This window comes from Sceloporus occidentalis, unplaced genomic scaffold (assembly GCF_023333645.1).
Source record: "Sceloporus occidentalis isolate IW3139 unplaced genomic scaffold, rSceOcc1.0.p SCAF_41, whole genome shotgun sequence".
In the NCBI taxonomy this organism is placed as follows: Eukaryota; Metazoa; Chordata; class Lepidosauria; order Squamata; family Phrynosomatidae; genus Sceloporus; species Sceloporus occidentalis.
In genome coordinates, this window is record NW_028317021.1 from 6,234,876 (window position 1) to 6,254,465 (window position 19,590).

Below are 19,590 nucleotides of genomic sequence, written 5' to 3' on the forward strand. Positions count from 1 at the left end.
AATGAAGGGAACAGAAGATGCTTGCAGACAAGGCAGGGAATGTACAAAAGGAGATTTTCAAAATGTCACAGTATAGAGGAAAAAAATAGCTTCACGGCACCAGGACATATTTCCTTGGAAGGATTTCAGCCCAGTAGGAACAGGGCCAGGCATCTATCTGAGCTGGCTGAGAAGTCCATGTTGTTTCAACAAGTTGTTGAGCCTTTCAATTTCTAGCTCCTGTTGGTGAAGAAAAAATTATTTCAATTTGTTTCCTGCACAGAACTTGGCCTCCTAGTTCTTCACAAGTAGCAATTAGCCTTGCAGGTAAGAATGTTTTTAAAAATATCTTGTTCTCTGTTTGCAGTAATCCCTGGTCAAACAGCTTCCCCCCCCCCCCCCGACAAGCTGACCTACTCAAATCTGTTTATTTATTTGATTTATATCCCATTTTTGTCCTAAGTGACTTGTGATATAAATTAAAACAGTACATTTAAAACTACATGGAGTGCAAAAGTTTTAAAAGGGTGGCGGGATGGGAAGACTGTAAGAGTTGGGCAGGCTCATGTGGGGAGATACAAGAATCAGATAGTCTGGACCAAAACTGTGTAGGACTTTATAGGTCAAAACCAGAGCTTTGATTTGTGTCTAGAACTGTAGTGGCACCCAGTGAGGCTGTTTCAACCAGGGGATTATCTGCACTCTAACCAATTCACAGAAACCCATAGCCTTAGATTACCACACATGTTTGAGTTCATGTGCTGCAGCCAAAATCTGCAGAAACCTTGAGGGTCCATCAGGAGGTCCCTCAGATAAAGTCTTTGCCATGTGTCCAGCTCCATGAAAAGAGCTATATGCACCTCCAACTCATCCCCTGCTCTCCAACAACATAGAAATGGCTGTTGTCACTGAAAAGGTGATGATGCTGGTAGGGGCTTTGGTTGTTGCACAGCTGGTAAAGAATTCTGGCCTCTGCAACAACCAAAACAGTTGTGATGGCATAAGTCTGACCTATGGAAACTCTGGTGCTCAAAGGTGAAGAAGGAAGGCAATGAAATCAAAAGCTCTGCATGAAATTCTACCAAAACCAAATGAAAGACGTTACTTGTGACCAGCTGATGTCCTGTTTGTGCCACTTAGCTCCATCTAGGTTTAGCTGAATCAGACTCAGTATCACTGAAGAGACAGCTTTTACCTTCTCTGCACAGCTGCTTTCCAGCTGTTGGACCTTCACAGTGAGCTGCAGGTTGGCTTGTTTCAGCTTGGACACTTGCTGTTCAGACCGCGTCTTCACTGACAAAATGATCCCTGCCAATGGATTCAGAGGGCGAAAGTTACTATGTCCTGTCAGCTAAGCTCCAACTATCATGCCCATCATTGTTTCATAAGAACTTTACAATGCTCCTTGCAATCTGCCTGCTAGGTATGTGGCCATTCTACCCATTTTATAGTTATGGGAATGGAAGAGTGAGAGATAGGTGATGTGATGGAGATGAATCAAGACGTTTGAGGTCCAAATGTAGAGTTGCTCAAACAATTCATATTTCTTTACCAGAAAAGGTGGCATTTGAGAAGCAGCCTTTGTTAGTGCAATACACATACAGGAAATCATGGTATTGGGTAGACCTGAAGGAAAGATGGTGTGGAGAAGGTAAAACAGGAATAATTAAGGGGAGGTGGAACAGGATCAAAACACACAGAGCCAAAGGTAGGATGAAACTTTGGTGTTTCTGGCAGGGTACCAGAGGAGTTGAGAAACTAAAGAGATGAGAAGAAGGGAATTCATATATTGAAGCATATGTTAGGTGAGCCTGAGATGTAAAAGAGCCTTTCATTGGAGCAATTCCCGACTCTGTGTGCGTGTGGGTGCAGCCTATTGAGCAGCCATGCATACAGCTGCATATGAAATCCATCCCATTTTTCAGACTTACCATTGATAATCCTGGCCACTCGCCACAATCTCAAGAGGATCAGCAACCCAAGGGCTTCGAACTCGTGCTCCCGGAACAGGAGAACAATATCAAGGACGAAGGAGACAATGACGACAATGGCATCCAGGACTTCAAACTTGTGTTTGAAGAACTCGAGGCGGTAAGCAAAGAGCTTGAAGCTCACTTCCACCAGAAAGAGAGTTAAAATGGAGAGGCTCAGGTAGTGGAAGACCTGTGAGGTGTGAAAATAGCAACACATATGGCAAGGCACTACAAGCTACACAACGGCAGGATCTGCCCAAGTTGGTGGGAGGAGAAACAGACTTGGGGACAACACCCAGAATCCCTCAGCCAGAATTCTGGGAGTTGTAGTCCAGAAAGATAATAGTTCCATGGTGAAAGCAGGAAAATTCCTGCACCTCCATCCTCCCCCCCCCCCTTTTACCTTGGGTGCAATCTCATTTTTGTCCGGATGGATGATTTTTAAGTCCAAAAGCAGTTCCCCAAGCACCAAGACAGCATCGAAGATAACTAGGCCGACAATCAATATCTGGGATGAAGAAACGGAACCAAAGTTGAAAATAAGTGACAAAATCCCCTTTGAAACTGATTAGACTTGATTTGAAGCTTTGAGAGGAAATACATATCCCTTACTCCCAAGTCAACATTAAAACAGAATTAAACTGCTAATCATATTAAAACTATTTTAAATATACGCTTTTAACAAAAAATTTAAAAGCACTTAAAATAGTACAAGTTACAGCACCCTTTTATGGACCTTTTATTCAAAGCCGTCAGTTCGAAAAGCCAGTCTGAATAAAAAAATTGCCCCCCTCCTCTCAAATTCTAACTTCTGCTGGGAACTAGCTGGTCAAGCTCTCTTTGTCATTTTATGGGAAGTATCTAGTCCTGCTAAGGTGCCTTACTGAAGACAAGTAGGTGTTTGTCTTTCATTATACCTACAGATTTTGGAACTTCCCTAGACTTGTCATTTGTCCCTGTTTGCTTTGTACAACTGTATAGAGGTTGGTCTATGACCATAAGAAAGTTGACATGGCATGGCATGGCTTGAAGTCAAATATAACCCCCAGGCAGAGGTAGATGAAGCAGAAATGAGTGTTGGCAGTCACAGTGTCGTGTGTGTATGGATAACAACAGCAACAACATACAACTTTGCTCATTGAACAAAGGTCTTGGCTCCAGTATGATGGAATAGCTACAGCATTGGACACTGGGGAGGAGGGAACCTTGATTCCAACAGCCCTCCTCGAATATATATCGTATAATCTTAGGGTGCATCTACACTGAAGAAATAATACAGTTCAACACAACTGACTGCTGTAGCTGCATCCAATGGAATCCTGGGATTTGCAGTTTTCTGAAGTCTTCTCTGTCAAAGAATGCTGGTGCCTCATAATAACCCAAATCCCAGGATTCTGTAGGATGGAGTCATGGAAGTTCAAGTGGGGTCAAACTATTATTTATATATTTATATAAATATATTTAGATTTATATATTATTTTTATATATGTTATATAATTTGTTATAGTGCTATGGCAAAAAAGTGCAATTTCATTGATACACTGTAACTCAGAAGGAAAGAGAGTAAAACCACAAAGGAGTGAAGAATACTCTTTTTCAGTCACAGAATCATAGAGTTGGAAGGGACAACCAAGGGCTATCCAGTCCAACCCCTTTCTGCCATGCAGGAAGACGCCATGCAAGCACCCCCAACAGATGGCCCTCCAGTCTCTGTTTAAAAACCTCCAAAGAAGGAGACTCTGCCTCCAAAGAAGATCTTTGTTCCGATCTTCCTTGAAATTAAAAAGAAACTCACTTGAGAGTGAGAATAAAATGTCACAGCTGGTGCTGGGAATTGCCTGGAAATAGCGAAAGACAACAGAAGCATTCTTTGGATTTTTCAAAAACAGAACTACAGCCACAAAAACCACAACCTCCCAACACATTTGTCCTCTCTGGAGGAACCCAGCATGAGCTTTTGAGGATAAAAGCATAAGCAAGTGAATGTGTTTCTGTCCAGAAAATTCAACACGGGTTCAAGGAACCCCATTACTTCCATAATAAAACTCAAAGTGGTAGTATGAGAAATCCCTTGCAAGACTCCCATGTCCTGGCATCCCCAACTAAGAGGAAGCAGATGACAGGGAAGCCCAGTGAGCTGAGACCTCTGTGGGTTGCTGCCGGCCAGAGTAGGGAAGGACAGATGAGATGGACCAAATGGTCTGGTTTCTAGCCCAAAAAAACTCACAAAAAACCATGGATGACGGCCATGAAAGCCTTCGACTTCACGGTCTGGTTTCTCATAAAGCCAATTCTTGCATTCACGGGGACATCACGGTGGCCTTGTGCTTAAAAAAGGCAGGGTACAGAGAACAGAGCAAGAAGAAATATGTGGAGAAGACACACCCCATACCTGAAATTTGTGTGACTGGAACAGCTTTTTCATCACTTCCCGGAAGGATGGTGGCCTAGGCGCAGAGTCGACTTTGACTGCTGTGTCCGGCGTCTTTCCTTCCCTTTCCTCCTCCATCTCTTCTTCCTCCCATTTCTTGTAGTCATTGTTCCACTGAGTGGGATCATCCCCCACCACTGTAAAATGCTTCAGGTACATTGACATGGCGGCGCTCTTACATGGACATCCCCCTGTTCAAAACAAGCTGCAAAAGCCAAGCACCGGTTAAGAATAGCATTCCTCAACTCCCTTCTAAGAGTAATGCAAAACCCAAAGACAAACACATACGTTTTCACTGGCAACACCCAAAGGGTGGAGAATGAGGATTTCTTCTTTCACCTGGGCCTCAGAAACCACTGGGGGACTTTGGCTAAGTCTCACTCCCCCTCTCTCAGCCTTAGAAGGAGGCAAAGGCAAACCTGTTCTGAATAAATTGGACCAAGAAAACCCTAGGTCAGGAGAAGGCCTCTGTCAGTTGGAGTTTACTTGAAGGCACATAACACTAACAAACAGGCAGCTGCGGCAACAGCATGGCAATTAAATGGAATGTCTGTGGAGAGAGGCAGTGTACCTGTAAATCCCCATTGCAGTCTGCAGACAGCAAGGGTTGCCTTTAGGCATTGCTAGTAAACTCCCCATTGTGGCATCCAGTAGGTGGCCTTTGGATTTGATTCAGTGTTAGGGCTATGCATATGATATTGGCTTGGAAAATAGTAACAGTTCTTATTTTAGGCCATATAGGTGGAATTCAGAGATATAGCTGTGCTGGTCTGTAGAATCAGTATGTAGAGAGATCTTGTAGTACCTTGGAGACTCACTGAAAGTAAGAAGTTGGCAGCATGTCTACAAAAGCTCATGCTGCCAACTTCTTTCTTTCAGTGAGTCTCCAAGGTGCTACAACATCTCTTTAGGCCATATAGTTTTAGCTGTCAATCTACATTAACAAAACAGGGTTACCAGCATAGTCCTACCTTACAGAGTCATTGTATGGATGACTCAGAGAAGACCCAGAAAGACCCTTGAACAATCACTTCAACAACAGCTAATGTGGTTCAGAGAACAAGAAGTGGATTCCCACTCCATTGTGCAGTTTACCAAGCACTCTTGGGACATTCACACATTCTCAGCCTAAACTACTTCGCAGGGTTGCTGTGAACATGAAATAACACACCCAGACCCACACACACACTACATTGAGCATCTCAGAGTGACAATTATACCCTAAAAAAAACTGCCCAAAGACCAAATTTGGGTTAGAGTCAATATTTGGTTACTCATTACTTAAATCCTATTGATTTCATTGGGTCTCTCTGAAGTATGAAAGACTCTGCATTTGGCCCATTATTACAAAGATGGATGGTCATGGATGGAGTTTGGAAGAATGTTACTTTTGGGACTACAGAAGCCCTCAGGTGAATGGACACTGGTAGCACTGGCCCAGCTGGTTTAAGGCTTCTGGGACTTGGAGTCCCCCCAATATAGAGTTTTGCAAGCTCTATCCATGGTCCATTAGGAAAGCTAGTTATTGATTACTAAAGTCTCTGAAAATAATCTCCACTCTTACCTTTTCTAATTTTCCTGGTCCAGGCAAGAGCCTCTGCTGTCCTCTGTGCTTACTAGCCACAACCACCCTGCAGAGTGGAACAGCAAAGGAACCAATATGGGAATAGCAAGGGTGCCACCGCTGTTCTGGCAAAATGTTTGTCGGTCATGCGAAAGGAGGCAGCAAATGAACCAAGGTTTCCTGTCTCCTTGGGGTTTTTGCATAAGAGATGCTCAATGCAAAATGAATGCGCCCCCGCGCACACACACACACATTGCTTCCTTCCTGTCTACTCTCCCTAGTCTCTCACAGCCTCTGCAGGGGAAGGGGAAAGCCCATAACTCTGATTACAGTCAACATCCAGCATTAAAAGGAAAAATACCCTTGACGCACTTTGTTGTGTGTACACGCTGCTTGTCCTTGCCACAGGCCCCAGCGAGGGATTCTAGGTTATAGGCGAGGGCAGGTGGGAATGTGATGGGAAACTATTGGACACAAAGGCGGCATACGCTTTACGAGAGAGGAGAGGCCCGGGACTTGCTAAATCTGGCCTGGAGTGCAACCAGACGGTTGCAAGATGTCCCAAGTGAGGGCTTGTTGATGCTACTTAAGAGAGAACCTGTTGGCAATACACGTCTGTTTAGGGTGGTCAGAACTGGCCAAGGTTGCTTGAAAATCATGTCCAAAGCCCGCATGGAGAAGGGGTTTCCTAAGCCACTGAAAGACCCATTCTCCTTGGGGGCAAAGAAACCCAATATCTGTCTAAAGGAGGGACAGCTAGAAAATAATATCTTTCAATTATGGATTTTTGGAGGAGATATGCCCAGATTTCTGAGGAAGGACAGAATCCTAGACTTAGAGACTTGCAAGGGCCAGCATGGCGTAGTGGTTTGAACCTCAGGTGACAACTCTGGAGACCAAGGTTTGAATACCTACTCGGCCATGGAAACCAACTGGGTAAGCTTTGGGAAGCCACACACTCTCAGCCCTCGGAAAACCCTGTGATAGGTTTGCCTTCAGGTCACCATAAATCTCCAGGGACATATTCCAGCACTCGAACCTCTACATTGTGATGTGCCAACCTACCCATGGCTACCATATGTTCTTTAAAGTGTCTGGAATCCAAGCCCTAGGAGGAAAGTCTGAGGGAGCTCCATATGTTTAGCCTGGAGAAGAAACATTTGAGAGATGGCTATCATATCATCCATCAGTCTTCTCTTCTCCAGGCTATACATATTTGTCTCCCTCAGCCTTTCCTCACAGGTCTTGGTTTCCAAACCCTTTTAGCAAATACGGACTTATTCTAGCAGCAGTGACAAAAGATTCCAGAAGGTCCCATGACCCTATCTATTCCTCAGATTTTAAAAATGCAGTGTCACTGTGACAAATGTTAGCAACCCAACTGTTTTTAAAGCCCTGTAGATGACATGGCAACACCAAGACAAATTGGTAGGGTACATTCTTTAAAAAACAAATCCCAAAACACAGAATTATTTGGGACTATTTCATTTAAACTTTCCCAAGAAGTGCCCACCAATTGTGCCATACTACAGTTCCATCCTTGTTGGCTAGGAACAATGGGAGTTGTAGTCTGACATCCAGAAAGCACCAGGTTGGGGAAATATTAATAGAAGTAGTAGTTGTTGTTCTGTGCCTTCAAGTTGGCTCTGGCTGTTGCCACACTGCAGAATTAATGCAATTTGACACTGCTTTATCTCCCATAGTAGCTCCATCCTATGGAATCCTATTGATTTGTAATTTGTTGTGGCACCAGAGCTCTCTGTCATAGATGGCTAAATCTCTCACAAAACTACAAATCCCAGAAGTCTACAGCATGGACCTATGGCAGTTAAAACAGTATCAAACTGCATTAATTCTGCAGTGTAGATGCAGCCTCCGATTTATGGCAACCTTATCACCAGGTTCTTGCCCAGATTCAGAGGAGGTTGGCCACTGCCATCCTCTGAGGCTGAGAGCACTCCGTGGGTTTCCATGGGCAAATAGGGATTCGAACCTGTGTCTCCAGAGGTCCTAGTCCAACACTCGCACCACTATACCTTACTGGGTCTCTACTGAAGTCGTACATAGAGCCAGCTAATGTTCAGCTTGGCCAGACAGCCTGATTCCAATAAAAAGATATTGGCCATGCGGAAACAGGAAAGAAACAAGTCGAAGTCCGCCCCAACACAATCTCAAGCTGCGATCTTTCAGAAAGTTAGTTACTTGGGCTTCGTGTGTACTGTCTGTGGGGGAGAAGAGTGAAGTTTGGGGATGGAAAAGAATGCCCTTTTCCTCCCCCCAAAACCTTTCCCTGCTGGGCTTCAAAGCCCAAAGGCCTCAGGCTTATGGATGGCAGCCAAGGCCAAACCTAATCACTTTGTTCAGCTCCACTGTAGTGAAGCGGTTACAGTGTCCTGACTTTTAAGAACAATCCCCCTCCCTTTTGGCACCAGAATCAAGGAGGAGGCTTTGGTTGTCAGAAGTCTGGGAAAGCCAGACTTGGCTTTCAAAGTGGCAGGAGAGAAACCTGGGCCCCTCTGCAAGCTAAGCAGATGGATTGGTGCCGAAGACAAACCAGCCTGTGCTTTTGCAGCTTACAGCCTTGGATTGTACAGATCATGAAAACCTATGGATCACAGTTAAATAAATGGGAGTGCCACAACATTTCATAGAATCATAGAATCGTAGAGTTGGAAGAGATCACAAGGGCCATCCAGTCCAACCCCCTGATGCATAACCTGTGAAAAGTTACTTTTTTGGATGACAACACTCACCATTCCCCAGCCAGAGGGGATAGAGCGGGCTGTTTTTCCCCAAGCTTTGTTCTTGCAGATAGTTTTTAACTTGGCACTCAGCATATCCCCCAGCAATCCTGTTTCCAGTCTCTCGTTGCCCTCCCACCCCAAGTCTGCAGGAAGCATTCTGCCTAGTTAAACATTGCCCCCCTTGCAGTCTTCCTGACCTCAAACAAAAGGAACAATTCAAAAATGACACTTCCAAGGGCAGTCATGGAAACAGCCGCTTTTCTGATTCTGGACATTGGGTCATTTCAGAGGTAACATTTTCAGTGTCATTTTGAGATGGCAGGATAAGACCAGCATCCACTATCCCAAAGGTAGGAAAATCCATTGTGGATTTGGCTAGGGTTGCCATATTGAAAATTTGAGAGGGCTTCTGTACGTTTAACATAGACAAGGGGATTTCCACAAGTTGTTGCTGGTTACCTGGTTGCATGACCTGCAGACACCTGCAGAAATGCCCTCTTCTGTAAAACCATCAAAAGTACAGGAAGCTTCTCTTGTTTTCACCCTTGGCAACCCTAGCTCTGGGCGGTCTCTCCTCTTGGTTTTGATGAAATTATGATGACACTGGCTGCATCCGCACTGCAGAAATTATCCAGTTTGACATGGCTTTAATTGCCATGGCTCAATGCTATGGAGTTCTGTGAATTGTAGTTCTGTGAGATATTTAGCCTTCACTGTCAGAGAGACCTAGTGCCACAACAAGCTACAGTTCCTAGAACTCCATAGCACTGAGCAATGGCAGTTAAAGTGGTGCCAAACTGGATTATTTCTGCAGTGTGGATGCACTTTCTTTCTTTCTTTCTTTGGTCCTATTTTCGCCATTGTGCATACTTTTTACTTAGATTCTGACATTATTTTATGGCTCATTGACCAATCAGGCCTCATGTATAAACTTCATAAAACAAGCATTCAGCATCCAACTAAATACAAACAATATACAAAGCCATGCTAAAAACTATTTGCAACCCTTCTTTGGAAGAGTCCAGGAACTAAAAGCTTAACCGACAGAATTGTCTGAAGCAATCCATGACTTCTTCTTCCCCAAAGCCAGTTTGACAAATTGAACAGTCCTATCTAACAAGTATCTGTACCAGCCAAGAAAAAAAAAGTGAGTTGTACATAAAGGGGAGTTATTGCTAGAACCTTCTTCCCCCGCGAACAAGAGCCATCACTTCTTTAACCAGCTTCAAAATGGAGTTGAAGACCATCCTGTTCAGAGAAGCTTTCCCAGGCATTGCATAACTGTCACTTGCTATTTGATGTTCTTTTGTTGCCTGTTTTATTGAATCATTTCCTGTATTACTATGTATTTTATATGTACTATCCTACTAGTGAGGCAGGCTAACTCCAACAGGCCTCCCTGGAAGTAGATTAACCATCCATTATGAAGCCAAGCCCTCCCTCCAGTCCACCTGCCTTGGTCCAGGCCTTGGAGGTAGAGAGGAACTGCTGGACCTCATCCCCTTCCCCTCCACCACTCCCTTCTCCTTTTGTGTGGTGTCTTTTTAGATTGTAAGCCTGAGGGCAGGGAACCGTCCAATTAAAAAGATTGTATGTACAGCGCTATGTAAATTTATAGCGCTTTATAAATAAAGGTTAATAATAATAATAATAATAATAATAATAATAATAATTCCTAACGTTAAAGGCTCAAGATAGAGTCCTTGGCTCTGTGTACGAGACCTGCTAAATAGGCAATAAACGTATCCGGGGGGAGCTGCGTTGGCCATACAGCAAAGTACGGTAACATCTCAAATCCACAAAACAGTGATACTTTTATGGCGCCATCCAAAATGCACAAAACTCATGATGCAAGCTTTCAAAGCTCCATTGGCTTCTTCATGAAGCTCTTGTTATTGTTGTTCTCAGTTAAGATAGTCTGGAGGGATATCTATGTAGGCAAAGACCATTGCTGCCTTTTGGCCATATGGGCTCTGGGAGACAAAGAGTCTTAAAGTCCAGGAAAGACAGTTTAAACTCCATTGGCAGTATAGCCACCAGCGTGGACACTTCATTCCCATATGTAATGTTACTTTTGACCTTTCTGTTTGATATCTCCACTTTCCTTTCCCCATTTAGACAGTGCCACTCATAACACATTCGTTCCAAACTCTGGAACCTATTTTAGAAGAAGGACAATAACTCAGTGGTAGGACACCTGCTCTACATTTTTAAAGAGTCCATGTTCAGCCTGTGGCACCTTCAAGTTGGGATGGAAAAGACCCTTACCCAGTTTTCTCTAAGTGATGTACACAGGCCTTAGAGTTGTGCTCCACACGCAGGATTATTTTTATGGACAATGCTCAACAGCCATAGAATCATAGAATCATAGAATCATAGAATCATAGAGTTAGAAGAGACTGCAAGGGCCATCCAGTCCAACCCCCTGCCATGCAGGAAATCTAAATCAAAGCATCCCCGATAGATGGCCATCCAGCCTCCATTTGAAGACCTCCAAGGAGGGAGATTCCACTACACTCCGAGGGAGTGTGTTCCACTTTCAAACAGCCCTTACTGTCAGGAAGTTCCTCCTAATGTTGAGGTGGAATCTCTTTTCCTGCAGCTTGTATCTATTGCTCCAGGTCCTAGTCTCTGGAGCAGCAGAAAACAAGCTTGCTCCCTCCTCAATATGACATCCCTTCAAATATTTAAACAGGGCTATCATATCACCTCTTAACCTTCTTTTCTCCAGGCTAAACATACCCAGCTCCCTAAGACATTCCTCATAGGGCATGGTTTCCAGACCCTTCACCATTTTAGTTGCCCTCCTTTGGACACGCTCCAGTTTCTCAATGTCCTTTCTGAATTGTGGCGCCCAGAACTGGACACAATATTCCAGGTGGGGCCTGACCAGAGAAGAATATAGTGGCACTATTACTTCCCTTGATCTAGACACAATACTTCTATTGATGCAGCCTAAAATCTCATTGGCCTTGTTAGCTGCCGCATCACACTGTTGACTCATGTTCAACTTGTGGTCTACTTGGACTCCTAGATCCCTTTCACATGTTGTCTCCTTAAGCCAGGTGTCCCCCATCCTATATCTGTGCATTTCATTTTCCTACCTTACATTTCTTCGTGTTGAAGTTCATTCTGTTAGCTGTGGCCCAGCTTTCTAGTCTATTCAGGTCATTTTGAATTTTGATCCTGTCCTCTGGAGTATTAGCTACTCCTCCTAATTTGGTGTCATCTGCAAATTTGATACGTATTCCCCCAATTTTGTCCTCCAAGTCATTGATAAAGACATTGAACAGTACTGGGCCCAGGACAAAGCCCTGTGGGACCCCACTGGTCACTTCTCTCCAGGATGAAAAGGAGCCATTGTTGAGCACCCTCTGGGTTTGGCCAGTCAACCAATTACAAATCCATGTAACAGTTACTTTGTCTAGCCCACATTTTACAAGCTTATTTGCAAGAATGTCTTGGGGAACTTTGTCAAAGGCCTTTGGATGACAGTATAAACAGAGCCATACTTGTGCACCGATTGCGCATGTGGCAGCACATTAAAGTTCACAGAGCAGCCTGTGAATATGCACTGCCTCTATCGTTACACATTGCAGTTGCACATTAAATGTCCGCCATACACACTGACCATTGATCCACACATGTTGTGCCATGCTGGTATTCAGTATAGGGCCTGCCCGACGTAACTCTGCCAGGAGATCTTGACACGATGCTGAAGTGATACAGGATCTCGTCTCGCTTGTCTGAACTCTTGTAAATACTGTAATGGCTTCACTTTTAACTTCTCTTGTTCGACTTCCTTCTTTCTTTTCTTTTTCAAGAACTGCTCATGGGTTTTATTATTCTGAACAGCTTTTTAATAGCCAGAGTCCCTTGGGGCTCTTGTTTTTTAAAATTCCCTCTTCTATAAGTAAAAGCAACTCTAGTCCGAATTATCAAGGGCATTTCCCACATGCAAAATACATTGATTTGGCAACTGTTGTCATCATTCTATGTCATGTGGCAACCATAACATCTCACATGAGGTTGCAACCAATACAAAATATGACATTGAAGCTGGATTCCCTCTTGCTCTCCACTTCCCTGTCCTAAAGTTCAGAAATTAACATTATTTAGACCACTGGTTCTCAGCCCTCTAGATTTTTTAAATTTCAGCTCCCAAAATCCTTGACCAGTGGCCCTGCTGGCTGGGGATTCTGGGAGCAGGGGGTCCAAAACATCTGGATGATGAAAGGCTGAAAACCGTGGGCTCTAGGCTTTTGAGATGAATGTTCACATGCCAAACCAATGCGCGTGGCAGTTGCGTTTCATCCTTACCGCACTGTTTTCTCTCTTCTCCCTTTTCCTCTCCATCTTAAAATCAACAGCATACGGAGACGGCAGGAAAGGAAACAAACAGGACATTCCTCCCTGTATTTCTACCCAATTTACAGCATATTTTGAAGCACAGCTGCATGAGCTCATGAAGTCTAATGTTGAAAAACAAACCAACCAACCTATGGCCTTTGCGGAGAGTAGGCAAGGAGAGGCAAGCGTCTTCACATGCCTCCCTTTCTCCCAAATCAACACTGCCACAGCCCAAGTGTCACAAGCCAGGAAATGACACACATTCATTCAATTAACACAAACCACACCTTCATCCTGCATCAAGCACCACTAAATTTAGGCTGCATTGCATCTGGCGCAAACAGTTCTACTATCATTCTAAAAAAGCCCAAAAATTCCAGTGATGTCCGTCGACCGAGGCAATAAGCCCTGTGTTCACTTCTCAGAAACTGTGTACCTTTTCTGAGCTGGGCAAGACAAGAATAAAACAATGGGCAGAATCCTAATGTTTAGGTGTGATTAGAACAAACTTGCTGAATCCATGGAACTGGGGATAAGCATGGATTTCCTGAGCTGCCATTGAGTCAATGGGTCTGTTCAAGTTAGGACTAACAAGGACATTTAGGCTCATGGGTCCACCACTTAGCCAGGAGGGTTGCTATGGGGAGGTGAGCAAAATGGGATCATTCCCTTTCCCCTCCGTGAAAATTATCCATTCTTAAATTAAATTTTTCTTCTGTTTCCAATATTCTCCAGAGAAAGTAAGTACAGCCAACAGAAGGTGTGAACGATTTTCAGCGTCTCACTCTCTGCAAAGCTAGAAACTGGGGGGCTGAAGAAAAAAAAAATCTTATTGCTGTGTTGTTACTAAGTGCGGTCAAGTTGACTTTAACTTGTGGCGACCCTATGAATGAGAAGCCACCTATCATCTATCACCCCGCTCAAGTCTTGCACACTCAGGGCAGCCATGGCTTCCTTGGTTGAGTCTCTGTGTGTGTGTCTTCTGTGCCTTCAAGTCGTTTTGGGCTTATGGCGACCCTAAGGCAAACCTATCAAGGGGTTTTCTTGGCAAGATTTGTTCAGAGGAGGTCTGTCATGGCCTTCCTCTGAGGCTGAGAGAGTGTGACTTGCCCTCAGTCACCCAGTGGGTTTCATGGCCAAGCTGAGTCTAGCCCTCTGTAATCCGGTCTTCCTCTTTTCCTATTGCCTTCTACTTTGCTAAGCATTATTGTCTTTTTTAGTGAGCCCTGTCTTCTCATTATGTATCTAAAGTATGACAGCCTCAGTTCAGTCATCTTGGCTTCTAGGGAGACCTCAGTCTTGATTTGCTCTCGGACCCATTAATTTGACTTTTTAGCAATCCACGGTATCCACAGCACTCTCCTCCTGCACCACATCTCAAATGAGTTGACTCTCTTCCTCTCCGCTTTCTTCACTATCCAGCTTTCACAACCATACATAGAAATGGGAAATGTTTATTCTTACTGGGTGGAGGTTGGCACCCAATGCCCTGCACCTAGCATATGAATGACTGCACAGACTGGAAGCATCTCTCCAAGGGTTTAGACATGGTCCCTTCTTCCAGCCCTCCCTGGAGATGTTGGGGGGTGAAAGGAAGGGCAGAACTGAACCTGGGCCCTCTTGCAAACAAAGCTCTTGCTTTGCTGTTGAGACTGAAAATTCAACAATTTATAAGAATAGATCAGGGACGGGCACACTCCAAGCCACCATGCCCATTTTTCAACTCTTCTAGAGCACTGGATTTTTTTCACTGGAGTGTCATGATTCCCATTTTGGGTGACTAGCAGTGACATGTGTCAAAGGCATGGCAGGGTCTTTGCGAGACCGGGGGGGGGGGGTGTCCCTAGGGCTGCCCTGGATCTTTCCAAAGGGCTGCCCATGGGTGATGAGCCACAGGATGCCCATCTGTGGAACAGATTGCGACCTTGTGAACTGAACCTGGAAGAGGGTGCCTTGTGTTGTGTTATCTATTGTGTGTCTTTAAGTCACTTCTGACTTATGGTGACCCTAAGGCAAACCTATCACAGGGATTTCTTGGCAAGATTTGTTCAGAGAGGGTTTGCCCCTGCCTCCCTATGAGGCTGAGAGAGTGGGACTTGCCCAAGGTCACTGAATAGGTTTCCATGCCCAAGCAGGGACCCTGCTCCCCATTGTTCTACCCCAATGCTCAAAATGTAACGCCACGCTGGCGTGAGTTGTGCTACTCCATTACGTATGGGAATGACTAGCAGAAACAGAGCAGCTTCCCCACCAGCCAGATCAAACCGAGCAATTGTTGCTCAACCCTTGGGCAATAAGCACACCTTCCTGTTGTGGGACCAGAGAAGTGAGCATTGCTCTGTACCGCGTGCGCCATCTGACACCCTTGTACTTCAGTCACCCTTGAGAGATGGCCATCTCAGCCCCATGGCTGCCATTTAAATAAACCTTTCTGCCTCTGGAGAAACCTACATGGGTTCCTCACCCAGTTCTTCTACCTCACTTAGACCAACGAACCTCTGCGTCAACCTCAGCATCTTGGATAGAGCATTTTTTGCTTACACACACATCTGAAGTCAGGTAAAGGCAGGCAAGGGATCGTTTGGAAAGGCTGCCTTCCAGGCTTCGTTGTACATTCGAAATGGTCTTTCTAGTGGAAATGGAATCCAGTCAGAAATTGTGAAATGTTCAAGGCTTGGAAAAGTGACTATTTGGGACTACAACCCCTAGAATGTTGGATGTGCATGGCTAAGGGCAAAGCTTTTAACTCCTTCAGATTTCCAGGCCAAGTGCCCTGCCATGGAAAGACTAAAGGGCCTGGCGCCATTCCCAAACTGAACCCTGGTTTCGTGGTTCCAGAAGAAGCCAAATCTCTTATTGCTTGGCACGCCGAATCCAAAGGAAGGGAATGTTTTGCCAAACTGGAAGGCTTTGAATTGCTTTAACCTCTTCTTTGTTCTACCTGTAGGAACAGTACACTGTGTGTGGGGGGGGGGGGGACCTAAAGGAAGGCCTTCTGGGTGGTGGCAGCCCACTTGCCAAAGACCCTGACAGCTGACTCTGGGTCCTTTCCCAAGGGCCATGCCAGTCAATGGGCACAACTGGAGCCAGGGCCCAGCAGGTACCAAGGACCCACTCTGTGTACACACACACACACACACACACACACACAGTGGGCCCTGGCTATCTTCTAGGGACCCCCACGGATCCCAAAATCTGGGGATGCTCCAGTCCCATTCAATGCAATGGCTTAGGGGAAAAGAAGCTCCCTGATCTAAAAAGGCCAAAACAATGGGTTGGCTTGGGGGGGATTTATAGACACAGACACACATATTGGGCCCCTCTGGGGACCCCCTATTAAATGGGGAATTCCCTGATCTCCATATGGGAAAGTCAAGGGTTGGTTTGGGGTCTGGCGTCTCTTAGTCGATTGATTCTCTCTGGCTGCATCTACACTGGAGAGATGACCCGGTTTGGCACCTTGGCTCAAGGCACTGGAATTCTGGGAGTTGGAGTTTGTTGTGGGGCCCCGAGCGGAGCGGAGCCAAGGTGCCAAACCGGATTCTCTCTCCAGTGTGGATCTGGATTCTGAAGGCCTCGATGGGGAGGGACCCAGATCCCCCCTTTCCCAAAGCAAGGCCCCCCAACCCCGGCCTCAATGGAAGACCCCCCCCCCCCAGGTTCCTTGAAAGCTGCCCCCCAAGTGGGCCGAGGGAGATCCCCTCCCTCCGATCGCCGCCCCAGAAGCCTCCCTGCCCCCCAGTACCGTCTCGTGCTGGTGGCGTTGGTGGGAGGCGATCTCAGCCCCTGGGGCCTTGCGCTGGCCGCCGCCTCCTTCTCCTCCTCCTCCTCCTCCCTCCCTCCCTCCCTCCCTTGGCGCAAGGATGCCTGCCATGTTCAAGGGGGAGGCCAGCCTGAAGGGCTGCATGGCCCTCCTTGGGGTCTCCCTTCCAACTCGAGGGTCTTCGGAGCTCTCTTCTCCAGCAACAACAAAAAAAAAAAAAGAGAGAGGGAAGACCCTGGCAAGGCTGGCATGGGCAGGACCCAGCCCCCCCCCCCCTTTCCGCCTGGCAGAGGGTAAAGCCCTGGGCCTGGCAAGGGAGCCTCCCCTGGAGACTGGTCTCAAGAGGGAGCTTTGGCTCTGGGGTTTCCCTTGGACCCCAATGGAAGAGCTAGTTGCAGCTGAAAGGCTGACTTGGTATTTTCCCCTGAGACCCACATTGGAGAGCTAGGTCAAGCCAAAGTTGGGGCTCTGTAGTTTTCCATGGGTAGGACCCAGATGGGAGAGCTAGTTGCAGCTGAAGGGTTGCTTTGGGCGTTTTCCTTTGGGCCCAAGCTGGAGAGCTGTGTCAAGCCAAAGTCGGGGCTCTGTGGTTTTCCTTGGACCCAGATTGGAGAGCTAGTTGCAACTGAAGGGTTGACTTTGTAGTTTTCCCTGGGACCCAAATTGGAGAGCTAGGTCTGAGGGCTGGGCTCTCTAGTTGCCCCGGGACCCAAATGGGAGAGTTACCTGGAGCTGAGGTTGCTTGGCTCTGCCTTATTCCTTAGACCCAAATTGGAGGGCTGTGTCAAGCCAAGGTTTGGGCCCTATAGTTTTCCACACATCCTTTTATAGGGGGCACTAAATGTGGGCAGCATATTTTGGGATGTCAGCAGGAAGGCCCACCCACCCTTTCCCTTTGCTATAGTGGGGGTAGAAATTACTCACTGTTGTAAGTTTTCCAGACCAGGCTCCGCTGTTCTAGCGGGACGATTCCACGTTAACTGCCTCCCAGGGGAGTCTTGGGATTTGCAGTGTGAGGAAAGGGCTTTGGGAATGCTCAGCCGGAGAGCTCGAAGGCCTCTCTCTAAACTCCAAATCCCAGAATGCCACAGGAGGCAGGCATCAAAGTTGAATTAATTTAAAGGGGTGTGTATGTTAAAGTGGGATTATAGCACTCTAAGGGTGTTGTGCGGTATTGAAGTGAGTAGCAGTTTGGGACATTCTGGATGTATTGCCCACCTGGGCAGCCTGGGCAAGAGCCCTGCGAAGGTGTTTGCTATGAGCCTATCCTTACTGTAAGATGGGATGAGGAATTTAGAATGAGGAAGAGCCTTAGGATCTGTAAAACATATCTAGGCCTTACAGCAGACTGCAGCAACACACCAAACCTACAGAACAGCGTTACTTTTATTAGGCTGAGCCAAAATGCACCCAAATAACTGGCTTCTTCATCCAAATGGCATTGATAGAGCAAGTGTGCCTCAAACCCACTTCATGCTGGCTAGATCATAAGGCCCCGCCTCTCTTCCAAACTAGTTAAGCACCTAAAATGTAGACGGAAGAGATTTCCAATAACTTGTGATGCCTTCATGTTTTTATGTGCGCTCTCCGTACAGATGCTGTCTTGTCTTAACTGCAGATGTGCAAGAGATCCAACAGGAGTAAGCCAAGGGCATTTTGGGAGCCTGAGGCAGAAAATTGGGGAGGGCCATCCCTTTGTGGAAAAGGGTACAGATCACCTCTCAGGCCCAGAGTTTCCTTGCACTAAGTCTCCGGTTGAACCCCCAGGCTCCTGGTCCACATAAAAGATCTGCCATGCTCGGCCGTGTGATCCACATAGTAAGACTGAGACATTTATTCCCTCTTCTCTAGTGCTAGACGGGAGGCAAAAGTGACAAGGGCAGGAGGTCTTAAGTATTTGGGGATGCAAAAGTATGGCATGGATTGCCTGTTGTCAATAGGCAACTCTCCCTTTCCCACTTCCTTCAGGCCTTGCTTTGGGAAGAATGTGACCATTTGACTCAAGCCACAGCCCTCCAAGTAGGAAGCCTGGAGAAGCATAGCCACAACATACAAGGAGACTTGCAACCAGACCTGAGCCAACTCCTGGGAGGGCTCATCAATTTTTCAGCACAGAAGCAAGGCCCAGCAAGCAACTGCAACCCAGCAGTTATCCCAAGTAGGTCAAGCAACCGTTCTTTTCTCCTGGTAAGACTCTCCTTCTTGTACGACTTTGACCTCTGTTCTGAATACCCAAGACAATCCTAATGTACAACTCCCACCCTCTCAGACCAGACCTAAGACAGTTCTACTTGACAGTTTAACTTTTGCTGCACAGTCTAGTTTTAGTCATTTCAGCGGTGGTGGTACTACAGACCAGCAGGCATCTTGTTGCTTCGGTTTGCTGCCCATAGGAAGGGACAGAGCAGACTGTGTGTGTGTGTACGGACACCAAGATGGCCCTGGTTTACAACACAGAGTTGAGTTCTACTTAAAGAAACCATAAAATGCCATAGCCCACAACTGTGGTGGCAGTTCCCTTGGATGAAGCAATTCTCTTTAAGGCTCCAAACTGGTGGGCTTTCTGCAGATGCTTGCAGTTGGACTAGAGGGGCCTCTTACGTCTCATACCCATTCATTCCAAAATTAACCTGCTCCATCCACACACTCTGAGAATACACAGTCCCTTACTGAACTTCTCCTAAAAGCCACCCTGCACTGCTCTCATGGCAGAGAAGCAGACCCCCAAGGAACCCATTCAAAACCCATGGTTTCAGGCAGTGTGATGCACCCTGAGCTGTTGCCAT

At 46.1% G+C, this 19,590-nt stretch overlaps 1 protein-coding gene across 7 annotated transcripts; it reads right to left on the reverse strand.

Moving 5' to 3' along the window:
- Positions 1 to 44: 44 nt before the first annotated feature.
- Positions 45 to 16,862, reverse strand: HVCN1 (hydrogen voltage gated channel 1). Of its 7 annotated transcripts, none has more exons than XM_089489759.1 (6): positions 16,787 to 16,862; positions 4,345 to 4,588; positions 2,356 to 2,460; positions 1,911 to 2,142; positions 1,175 to 1,287; positions 45 to 219 (listed from the first exon to the last, which is right to left on the reverse strand). In XM_089489759.1, exons 2-6 carry the CDS (start codon positions 4,546 to 4,548, stop codon positions 154 to 156), a joined length of 720 nt encoding a protein of 239 aa, XP_089345885.1. In that variant the 5' UTR covers positions 4,549 to 4,588; positions 16,787 to 16,862; the 3' UTR covers positions 45 to 153. The 7 variants fall into 7 exon arrangements, with proteins under 7 accessions (XP_089345885.1, XP_089345891.1, XP_089345888.1 ...); XM_089489765.1 differs by lacking the exon at positions 16,787 to 16,862 and adding an exon at positions 13,191 to 13,209; XM_089489762.1 differs by lacking the exon at positions 16,787 to 16,862 and adding an exon at positions 13,012 to 13,056.
- Positions 16,863 to 19,590: the final 2,728 nt, after the last annotated feature.